Here is a 12,604-nt window from a genome sequence, read left to right on the forward strand (position 1 = left end):
TGGTTACGAGGATGAAGATCAAATATGATAAATATTGGGGGAATATTGAGAAGATAAATAGATTGCTATTTGTGGCTGTGATCCTTGACCCCCGAGTTAAGTTGGCCGTTCTAGAATTTTGGGTAAATTCCATCCTCGGGGCAGTGAAGGCTGCAGAGTTTATTAGATTGCTAAAAAGTGATGTTGATGACTTATATCATCACTACAGTACTAGTGCTCAGCCTTCATCCGCAGTTGGTAGCTCCTCACATTCGAGGCCAACAGGATTGACAGTTTCCTCAAGTGATACTGACCCATCTGTAGGGGTTAGAGGCAATCATATTATACGGCATATCATCAACTCATGTCAACAAGGAATATTATGCATTGTATATCTGAGGTTGAACGATATTTTATGGAATCTGTCGAGACACCTAGTGATGTATTTTAGTTATTAACTTGGTGGAAAGTTAATTCCACCAAGTATCCAGTCCTTTCCCGTGTGGCCCGAGATGTGCTAGTCATTCCTATCACTACGGTTGCCTCAGAGTCGGCATTTAGCACTGGAGGTCGCGTGTTGGATGCTTATCGGAGTTCATTGTCACCGTCAACCGTGGAGGCCCTCGTTTGCACACAGAATTGGATAAGTGAAACGCCCATTGGACTAGATACCGTTGGCGTTGATGCCGAGAGCTATAGGCTTGAATCGGGTAAGTTTATATGATTTTAAATGATGATTTAATTATTTTTAATATTTCTAACTTCTACTTTTTATGATTTTATAGATCTAATTGTGAATCTTAATATAATTACCGATGATTGAGAGTCTGGAACGGACGCTACTTGAGAGTTGGGATGGAGTTGAGAGAACCTCCTTTCTTGGTAAGAATCAAATTATTCTTTTACCGTATTCAATTTTTTATTATCAATTTTTTTCATCTATTGATTGCTACTTTCTATCTTCATTTCAGGCATGACCAATGGAACAAAAAGTATTTGAGTGAAATCCGTGTTTAATTTTTATGTAGTTATATTTCAAGACTGAGTCATATTGTTATTACGTTATAAATGAGATTGTTATAACTTATGGCTACATCATACATATTATTTACTTTTTAAACTATTTATATCGTTATATTTATGTAGTTATATCCCGAGCAAAGATGTGAGATAAGTACTCTTTATTCTATAATTTCTATTAGTACTTATTCATCCTCTCTCAAACGTTTAGAATTTATTATCCAACTGAAATTAATCGAATTATAGAAATTCGTACCATCATTCTTTTCTATAAAATTTTAAATTTGTGTAATTTTCAACTCATGAGTTATGAGCACTTTTAATGCTAAAGTTTAGGCGGACATAAAACAAATTAAAGATATAATCAAAATTCAGTAACAAAATCAGAACGAATATTTAAATTATTGAAAACTCTTGAATAAACCAAATATTTGTAGATGGTTCACTTTTAAAAAAAATATATATGATGCTCACTATCTGAAACGAAATTGAACAACAAAATTTAAATAATAATAAAAAAAAGAACAAAATTTCCGAAATTGAGTTCGAAAATTTTGTTCGGAGTCGGAGCTCCGACCTCCGTTTGGAACTCCCTCCGAACTTCAGTCGGAGTTCCGATCGGAGCTCGGAGCTCCGACCTCCGTTCGGAGTTTCTATCGGAGTTCGGAGCTCCGACCTCCGATCGCAATCGGACTCCGACTACGTTCGGAGTCGGAGTCGGAGGGGAAATTCGGCTCCGACTTTTGTCAGAGTCGGAGGTCGGAAATGACAACTCCGACTCCGTCGGAGTCGGAGCCCACCCCTAGTGGCGCAATGGGCAGCTACCAATCATTTTTTGGAAGCCTACCCTTAGATAATATTCCTAGTTGTTTCTTGTATATTGATAGTGGAGAAGAGTCAACTTAAACTTTTGTACCTTTATTTATATATAATATGCTTGATTAATAAAATAAAAAATAAATAAATAAAATAGATCCCCCAAACCCACTACCGGAAGCCACGTCTTCACCAATAGAAACGCACCATGTGCCAGCACAGAAAATTTAAATTAAAATGAAAAAAGTCTAAAAGCATCGTAACAACAAAATCAGGATGTTGGAATTCAAGTGCTACATATTTCAAAAGTTGGTAAAAGATGTAACATTGAGATTCTTCATATGAGTGTTGTGTAAGTGGTAGGATGAGAATGATATGTTAATGATATATTTTAGCATTATTATTGAATTCATAAAATTGCAGCCATAAATTAGCCTAAAACTATATTATCTCAATCATTCATTAAATATTTGGCATCTACCCTGGTCCTCGTAGACTCTGGGAGTCCCAATCCCCCTTACTGGGGCTTCGACGCCCCTCAATATGCCTAGCAAATACACATACTGGTTTGAGCAGTTTAGACCTAATTTGTTTTTACAGATAAGATGAGATGAATTAAAATAAAAATTAAAAGTTAGAATAAAATATTATTAGAATATATTTTTTTAATATTACTTTTATTTTGAGATTTGAAAATGTTGAATTATTTATTATATTTTATGTAAAAATTTGAAATAATTATAATAATTAGATGAGATAAAAAATTTTGTGAAAGTGAACGAAGCCTTAGTTTTCCCGAAATTTCAAAACTATAAACATGAAGTAAAACTACATAGGGTCAAGTCGTCAAATATAGAAATTGTGTAGCATATTTATGATAATCATCCGACGAAACTCCGGGAAACCGCATGAACAAATTATAGCACCCATTACAAAACTATAAACAGAAAACAAACCAATAAAACAGATTAAATCAGAAGTAAACTCGAGCCATTCGTTTCTGTATCCTCATTTTCTGTGACCAAGGACATGTACAATCTACAGGACATCACCATCTTTGCTTCTCTGCCACCGGTTCGCATCATCATAGTCCTGCCCTCATTGCTCCTCTTGCAGCCTCTCGCCTCACCTCGGCGGATTTACCACTGCCTCGGAAATACATGTACACTTGCTGAAAACAAAACAAGAGGAAAATAAATGTGAGAAGAAAAGAACTGAAGTGAGGGCTGCAGAGTGACCGGGGCATGTGCGTTACGGATTTTGGACAAGGAGAATAGTCGACCTGAATAACCCAGATGCTGATTAATGTTTCCAGACAGAATAATCCAAATCCGATGAAGTAGAAGATCTACAATATGCAAAAAAGTAATAAGATCAAGGTTCAGAAATGCAATAATGAGTAAAGTAGTATAACTCATGAAACTCCATTTCATGAACTGCTCAATTTAATAAAAATGAGGGTCCTTTTGAGTTAGCAAGTATTCAATATAAAATTTATTCTGGCACAAGCATCCTTACCCCAGCTAAGGAATGGTTGCCTACAACATCGATCGCAGATAGAATGCCTCTGTTCCAAACACAACATAGAACCATTAGCAGCAAAAGAGGAAAAACATTTTGCACTTCTATCACATAAAGAATGTTCTACTGCATATACATCTCGCCATCAGCATTGACAAAACAACCACCAACCAATTTTTAAATTCAAAAGGTATAATAGGGCAAATAAACAAATTATAAGCCCAAGGAAATGTGATCAACGACCCAATATCCTGCAGTATTTCCACTTCCAAAAAAAATAATAATAATAATAATAAAATAAATAAATAAATCAGTGATTTTCTATTGAACTTGGAATTTTGGAAGGAACATACGTGAAAGACTTTCCTTTGAAAAATATAGGAGGAGCAACTGCAGCTACAACACAGAATCCAATGTGGACCTGTGGGCAGAAGAAAATTGAATAAGAGAGATTAGCTGTCCTTCGATCAAGTAAATAGAAGAACTAAGGAAGTTAAGTAATAAGTTTACCATATAAAAAAGGAAAAACCATCCAAAGTTCATGGCACTTTGATTCCTGCAAGAGAAATAAAAGGACATCAAGCATACCAAGCAAATCAATAGTTATACAGGCTCGAAATACAACGGTGTAATTTTGCTCTACTTAATTGGTCCCCCCTTTCATTGGTAAATGGGTAAGAAGTATGAGAACAACAGATGATCCAAGAGAGATGTATACCGGATAGTCGCACATATACATTTCTGTCAAAATTGTTCCGCCATCCAAATGAGTCTCAAATTTCTCTCTATATAATCAGTGTAGTTACTTATGGAGATAATCACATACTATCATTTTTAGAAAAGAGAACAAAAGATGCGGATGGGAGCCCCAGCAAATATCCCATTTACAGGAAATAGAAAAGGGGAAAGGAAATCAATAAATGACCCAAACCCAAGTGCATCTGTGGTGACAAGGAAATCAAGAGTGGATTTTGCTCCCACCAAAAGCAGAGGGCTCTATCTCAAAAAGGGAAGGAAACCTATCAAGGTGCCACTGGTGGAGTGGTGCATGGGCCTCATGCGCATCTGTGGCAGCACACGGGCCCGTTGGTTGAAGTTTAGGTCTAGTGGCACAGATAGGTGGATCAGTGGGCGGTCAAACCAAAGAGAAAAGGTGCGTAGTAGCTGTAGGTGGGTGTATGGTGACAGATTTGGAAAGGCAAGAATAAGGGGGGTGCGGGGAAAGCTAAGAGGGAGAGGGAAGTGAGAACTGGAGAAAGGGAGGGAATGAAAGAGAAGGAAGACAAAATTCGGAGCTTCTCCCTTGCTCTAGTGAAGCTTTTGATGGCTATTTCAAAAGAGAAGATGGCATTACTCTCTCTAGGAAGTCCCAGCTTGAAAATGTCCATATGCTATCATATTTAATAGTGAGGTTTCATAACAAAAAAGCCCATTGGGTTCACCCTTTTTTAAGTCTTGGATAACATGTTGGCTCAGGGACAGATTTCTTACCATTATAAACAACTAGACAAGTAGCAACTCTACATACATGAACAGAAGAGTTTAGGAACTCATTGGAATAAGTACCTAAATGCACGATAAAGAGGCCGATACCATAACACATAGGCTCCTGGAACCCCTGCTATGAAATAGATAATGGCTAGGAACCAAATTTTGACACCTACAACCAAAACCAAAGATATTCACCCCATTTACGATATTAGACAAATAATGAAGACCCCACAAATCCAGGACACATGTAGCATGTATCTGATCTCCCACCTTCTCCTTGAATCCACGCTGTAGTAACAGCAACGATATTCCAAGTAAGGCACAGAACCAATCCTGCATAACATAACCATCAATCACTAATGTCCATCACCTTCAGTGGCTTAGAACAAAGCACATGCTTTATACATAACATCTCAAAAAATACGTCATGTCACATAGAAACCAGAAATGCATTCTATCTTACAACCATGATTTCAAATCAGAACTGCAAGATTACACATTGCTAAGAAACAGGTAGAATACATATTAAGGAAAGTCCAGCCACTGACTTGACCGACAAAGATAGATTAATCCAAACCAGCCAGGCTTATCCTATAATTCACAGAGACAAATGCAAGCAATTAATCACCCTTTGTTCCTCATTGTGCTTCTAAAATTTGGGCATTCATACATGAAGTTTTGATATTAGAGGTAAATGGCCCACCATTGACACCCATGAATGGATCTAAGATGGAATATAAAATCCTGTTGAGTATACACGCAATAATCATGAAAAAGAACACAAATCTTCATTTCCACTCCTTCAAAATGATGGATGCATATGACATCAAGAACCATGAATTCCATGACATGCCATTTCCAACCAGATTTTTCCCTATGTGTCACACGCACCCCAACATGTAAGGACAAAACCTCTTAAAATGTCTTATATGTTGAGTTTGCCTTTAGGTGTCGAAAGAAAAGTTCAAGTGTAATGAAATGACCTTTGAAAGTTTGAAAAGGGTTATTTAGCAGAAAGATTTATAGAATAAACTGTACAAAATAAAGTCTAAGTAAACTTGATCTAGGTAGAAGGCATAAATCAACCTCAACACAACCCTTGTTGTATACAGTATTTTACGAGGCGGAGGAGGGAAGAGGAGAGGAGCACTACCTCTATGCCCCAATAGGATTCAAGCCTTCAAAAGGGAAATAAAAAAAAAAAAACCAAAAAAAAAAAAAAAAAAGGCATTCAGAATAAGTCCGGTTACGAAGTGTCCTTGACTATCAAGCCATCCTCAAAGCCATTGGCAGATCCCTAGTTATCTAGTCAAGAAGCACCAAGCATATTATGAGCTTATTGAATGCAGCTCTTATCTCAGAGTAACATTTATTAAATATGGAGAGAAACATTTACCCAACCAAGAAGATCATAACCATGTGCCCCAACACTAAAAACTTTCATTTATCAAGCTAATTCAGTTCAATCCTTTCCTCAAACGAAAAATAATGTTAAAAGTATCATTGCTGCTTCCTGGAAATATTAGCACATGAACCAGGTACAAAATCATAGATTGTCAAGCCATCCCCAGAGTCAATTGCATATCCCCAGCTATCCAGTACAGAAACACCAAGGGTATTTTGAGCTGAGTACAGCTCTCCTCTTAATACAAGAGTGGCAATTATTATCCATGGATGCTGGCCTCCTAGTTACTGCCATTCGACTTGATATTCCCATGTAAAAACCTATGCTCTCTAACACGTCAACTAATAGATCAAAGAAATGACGGCATGATGTTTACTGCCAGAAATTATAGATTCACTCCTCTCTTTATCTCGCTCCCACTCTCCAGAAGTAAAAGCATCTCTAGCTTCTAGACTCTAGAGGACACGACACTGCAGAGTTTTTCACCCTATCAGAGGATTGCATAGCACCATCAACATGTTCCTTAGAAACTATGGACTAGCAAGGAAGGTTATTTCACCACTAATGGCAGTTTCCAACATTCCAAACAGATCTAAAGAGTGGTAGTCAATTAGGTAGGGGGACGGAGCTGTTCAAAACCAATCCATTACTAATATATACTGCTCATATTATGATAATTGTCCCCAATGCAACTGTCCACACAACACTCACAATGGAACATTGTTCCGCCGAAGGCTTCTTTCAGGGAAAAGGAAAACCGAAAGGACACAATGCTTGACAAAAGGTTTTGAGCACAAGTTCTTTCTTTTGACGGAAACCGCCTCTTAGAGGGACAAGAAAGGGAGATGAAAAGGTATTTAGGATTAAACAGGTTTGAGTACTTATAAAAAATAAAACAGGTTTGTGTTGAAAGTTGAAGTAAAATGAAAATCTTTTGATTGACAAATATAGCCAAAAATTTTCCCTATCCAACATAGAAGGATTGATGTGACCAATAATTATACAGAAACACCACATTAATGATAGGCACTACCAGCCTGAGTTAGATGCCTAACAATTTCATAAAAGTAATAACCATGAAATCAGGCAAAGGTTGACATACCTAAGAATGTTGAAAATGCAGTATACTGCAATTTTTGAAGATGAATTGGTGTTTCATTTGCTATATCATGATGGATGATAGGAAAAAAAGGAGGCCAATTTTTCTCTTCAAGAACAATTCCAGCTGCAATCAAAAGGGAGAACTGAAAGTATGAATTTTGAGGCAGCATTATGAATAAAAACTTCACATGGAAATAGAACAGGTATAAAGTATATTGGAACATAAATGATCACATTTAAATGCAAAATGGAACTGAATAAAACCAAAAAGACAATGGATGATAGAAATCAACTACGGAAAAAAAATAAGAAATAGGCAAATGACAAAGCAAAGGGTCAACTTGCCCAGGCCCAAAAATTAAAAATTCAAATATAAACAGGAAGGGAACATTACCTCGTGCAGCAGCATCTTCTTTCCGTTTTACCTCCTGCATTGAAAACGCTTACTGGTGAAATTAACGGAAGTGATAGAAATCAACTAAGACATTGAACAAGAAGCAAAGTGCCCATATTAGTACAATGAAATCAACAGGAAACTAAACCTTCAGCCCTTTAAAGAAGATAATTCTACTAAAAATGGCAACCCTTTTTTGGTTAATTTGAAGGGTTTCCAAGGTCTAATATCCATGCCAAAATAAAAATCTGTTTCAAATCAATCATGTCAGTGACTTCAAGACACCAAACAATTTCCAGATCTTAGTCACAGAGATATAATTACATAATATGTTAGTTAAGTTTTTTTCTTTTTTTATTGGCACTGGGTGTCCAGGAACAACGTCCCAACTAATCCAACATACTATGTTACATATTATGTTAGTTAAGTAAAGTAACTATGTAATATTATTTGAAAAGCCAACATATTGAGACAACAATTTTTCGATCGAAATGTAAGAGCCAACCATTTTTTTAACTCACACATAACTGGATTGCCATCAATGACTCGTGAATACTATAGTGTATTACTCCTCAGTATACTTAATCTCAATATGGCATCATAAACTGTAATGCCAAATATGATAAAATGAGCACAGCTTAAGTGCATCAAATTTAAAATTGATAGAAATGCCTTGTTGGCTGCCAGATTGGGGAAAAAAAGAAGAATCCTGGTAGCAAGATATATGATTCTTTCAGAAATATAAGAATTTGGGATTTGAATTACAACAAATGTATACCTGCTCACGCCTTCTCAACTCGGCCTCCTTAGCTTGGAGTTCCTTCTCTTTCTTTTGCAAATCCTTAATTTCAAACATGATAAGAAAATGTTAATATCAAATCCTTAACACCAAAAAAGAAGGAAAAACACAGACTCAGGTATTCAACGACCTTAGAATTTCGGCCCCCTGTAGCTGTGTCAATGGGTATATCAATTGTTGCATCATGGCCATAATTGAAACCTGCGGGTTCAGGCGGAAGAGGCGAAAGCCTAGAGTTTGTGGCAGGATTCTGAAAATGCACCAAGCATGGAGATGTGTTAAGAGTCCAAGGAGGAGTAAACTAAGAATCTGTTTTCTTTTCCCTTTTTTTCCTTTTTAGTGGGTGGAGGGAAGAGAACATAACCCCAAAATTTGGAAGAAAGCTGGATAACCAAAATCATCGGACAAGGAAATGAAAAAAGAAAATTCAAACTATACATAACCATGCCTAAGATATTTTCCCCTGATAAATCTACACAACCCTTAGCTCACCCTCTAATCAAAGCAGGTTCAAAGTTCAAACTCAGGCCTAGTGTGTCCAAATATACATGGTAACCATCTAAATTACAAGCACCATGGTTTGAGTACAATTATACCTTTGAAATAATAAGCAAAATAGTAAATTAAGGGGGGAAAAAAATCAAACAGCACCTGGTTGATGTTTTCCAAATTTAATGACATATAATAACATAGAAAACGACACAACTATGCAAATTTCAGGCACTATACAAATACTAGAAAAACTCTTTGTAACATGCTCCAAGGTTGGACCAAGAAAAGAATATTATTGGTCCATAGTAGTTGGGGGTAAGATATTCCAACTCATTTTTTAGCGGGCCTGTCAGTTAGGTACTAAATCACCCCTCAGGACTTATTCTAATTATTTTATTCCAAAATGTTTTAAAATTGTATAATTAGATTTGATAAGTTAGCTAAATATTAATTTCCAACATTAACTTTTAATATTGTGTAAGATAAAAGGATACAGAAAAATGGTTTCAAAAGTTCAAAAGAATAACGCATTATTAATTCTGATTTATAGGTTGATTTTAAAATAACACATCCAAGAGCCACCCCCAACTTATTCTCTTCCCTCTCTCTTCATTTTATTTTCTATTCATGTAGCTTTCCCCAAAACTGTAACACCTTAAGGGAAGGCCCATGCCACATTGGGACTCTATTCCTATAACATCTCAATGGAAGGCTCAAACCATATGGTCTATACTCCAAAAGGACTAGTCAATGATACCATGGAATCCCATTGAAACCTTATAAAGAGCAAGAAATTTTCATTCCCAAACAATGTGGGACCCCATACACCACACCCTTATTCTTATCATATGGGGTATCACAATCCCAAAAAAGACTAGCCAATGTTACAATCTCCCGTCCTCAAAGTCCATACATCCTAGTCTGGCATTCCATCATAGATGACATGGCTTAAGTCCCACACTCTTGGTTTGGAATAGGCTCTTATACTATTTGTAACGGCCCAAGAAAAGGCCCAAACCACATATGGGCCTATACACAGGCGGGACTGTCAATGGTACAATTGAAGCCCCATTGGAATCATTAGAAAGAACAAGAACTTCTCCATCCCAAGCAACATGGGATCCCATACACTACCTATACGTACCAATCAGCATGGAGTATCACAAAAACCTAACTTCTTTCCTTTCAGCTCTCCCCAATTTTCCTCCAATCAACGGAAAAATTATGCAATCATAGATAGCCAAACCCGCTATTGCCACACCTTTGAGGAATCCCAAGCTGCAGGGGTCAATTTCAGACACCCTATTTATTCTTTGTCCTAGTTCCCAGTTTTGGTTTTCCTCACTCTCTAATTCTGCCACCACATGCAGCCAGCCTCTCCAAGTCAGTCATCTCCTTCAATACAGATACCTAGGTGAGTAGCTGCACGCAATCTATATTGGGATGGTCTGCCTCCCTTTTTTTTTTTTTTTGAAAAAAAAATGTGCTAACAAAAGAGAAAACTAAGGTCCCATTTGGATTGCAAGATCCCCTCATCTCAACATCCAAACACCACAAACAAACACTTCAACTTTTTGGTTACTCTATGTTCAGCTTTTTCATCTAATAATTACAACTCTCTCAAACTTCCAAACAAAATACAAAAAACAATTCAATTTTTTCAAATCCCAAAACCAAAAATAACATTAAAAATTTATATTCTAGCAATGTTTTAACTTTATAATATTTTTATTCAATATTGTCTCTCCCCTTTCCCAAAATCTCATAAAACATCTTAACTCAAACCATTTTTGGTTTTAGATGAAAGTTTAAAATATTATTTTTAAATATTATTTTTATTTTGGGATTTGAAAAAGTTGAATTGAGATTTGAAAAAGTTGAATTGTTTATTATATTTTGTGTAGAAGTTTAAGAAAGTTGTAATGATGAGATGAGAATTTTGTGTCTCATCCTATACACCAAACATATAGGCTTCGTTTGGATAGTGAGATGAGATGAGATGATCTGTGAATAGTAGTGAAATGGTTTGTGATCATCCAAACTCCAACTCTTGTACTAAAGATCTTCGGCTGTGTTTGATTGTTGGACCCAACTCAACTCATCTCAAAACAATCATTAATGAGACCCACTACTTTTTCAATTTTCTATAAAAAAATTAAACTCATATCAACCTACTTCATATATTTCAACCTAAAAAGTTAAACCCATCTCAACGTAAAAAATTTAAACCCATCTCAATGAAACCTACAAAATACTACTATTCACAACTCATCTCAACATCCAAACGCAGTCTAAGTCTTGCAAATCAAACTCAAACTGTGCACACCACAACAAAACAGGAAAAAAGTACAAATTCCAAATATTGAGTCAATTAGCTAGATGATACATGTATGTATATATTAAAGTATATATTGTCAACCGGAAAGAAGGGGGAAAATTTTCTCTGAGGGAAATAAAATGAAAAAGAGAGATTACTTACTGTTGTGTAAAATGCACCTCCACCGTAGTTTGACTGCCCTGCCTTCCCCCTAACTGCTGGGTCCTGGAAGTAAAAGTTTTAGTAGTAAGAAGTTGCATAAAGAGTATGTCCAAAACATATATCCACCGTACTTGGAAGAAAGAAAGAATTATACCCTTAAAAGACCATAGAGGCAGTATGCATATATTGATGAGAATTAAAAAAAAAAAAATTGATAAGTTAAGATTGATGAGAATTAAAATCTTAACATTAGAAACTACATAACAACGTGAGCCCACCTAAATGTTCAGTTAAATCAGATCAAACACTTGGGATACTGGAGAGAATGCACAGCAGAAGAGGCATTCAACTTAAACACCACCATGAATTGGGAAAATTAAAATCGAATATTGCTATTAATTAATAAAGATCATGAGAGAAAAACCAATTAAAATTGGAATTACCGAACAAACACAAATCAATCATCTTAGAATGAAAACCAAGAAACCAATCAGTATGAAAACCAAGGTAAAATCACTTGCCACAATTGGTAAGGAGATATTTTCTATAGGTCGTGTAGAGATTAATAGAGGAAAAAATTAAGCAAAAATATTTAATTTCCGCTAAAACAGAACGCTAGTAAAACATCAGGACTTAAAATCAAACATCCAATACAAGCAAACAATGAGGTATATAATACAAAGCAATTCAGTTTCAGGACAGAAACTCGATCTAACACTTAAGTGAACCAAAAACAACAAAATTAACCAAACACCCGCTTCGCTTCCTGCATCAACCATTAAATCAAACAACTTAACAAAAGAGAAAATTGACAGTACAGAGACCGCATCTAAAGCAGAGTGGACTCACAGCGAAGGGATTGACTTGGTCTTCTTCGTCGAAAGGGTTTTTATCGTAACGGCCGGCCATGGAATTAGCAGGAGGAGGGACCAGTCTTCACAGAGAAATCTGGGTTTTTAGAAACTGTACAGACACAGAAAACAATACTTACAGAGGAAGCAAAGCGACAGCAAACGAGACGAATAAGAAATTCTGGAGAGAGAGAGAGAGAGGGGAAAGGTAGAGAGTGGAGAGCTTGTCTTTGGTCAAGCTTATAATTTATACGGT

The 12,604-nt window shown here is 36.2% G+C and overlaps 1 protein-coding gene across 1 annotated transcript; it reads right to left on the reverse strand.

Annotated features, from left to right (window-relative positions):
* Window positions 1-2,666: 2,666 nt before the first annotated feature.
* On the reverse strand, window positions 2,667-12,604 carry LOC121267400 (secretory carrier-associated membrane protein 3-like). The gene is made up of 13 exons (XM_041171266.1): window positions 12,347-12,604; window positions 11,498-11,560; window positions 8,657-8,776; window positions 8,506-8,568; window positions 7,728-7,761; window positions 7,335-7,457; window positions 5,098-5,160; window positions 4,903-4,996; window positions 3,847-3,892; window positions 3,690-3,757; window positions 3,334-3,382; window positions 3,098-3,163; window positions 2,667-2,986 (listed from the first exon to the last, which is right to left on the reverse strand). The coding sequence occupies exons 1-13, from the start codon at window positions 12,404-12,406 to the stop codon at window positions 2,900-2,902; spliced, it is 936 nt and encodes a 311-aa protein (XP_041027200.1). The 5' UTR covers window positions 12,407-12,604; the 3' UTR covers window positions 2,667-2,899.

The sequence above is a fragment of the Juglans microcarpa x Juglans regia genome, chromosome 5S (genome assembly GCF_004785595.1).
Source record: "Juglans microcarpa x Juglans regia isolate MS1-56 chromosome 5S, Jm3101_v1.0, whole genome shotgun sequence".
NCBI lineage: Eukaryota > Viridiplantae > Streptophyta > Magnoliopsida > Fagales > Juglandaceae > Juglans > Juglans microcarpa x Juglans regia.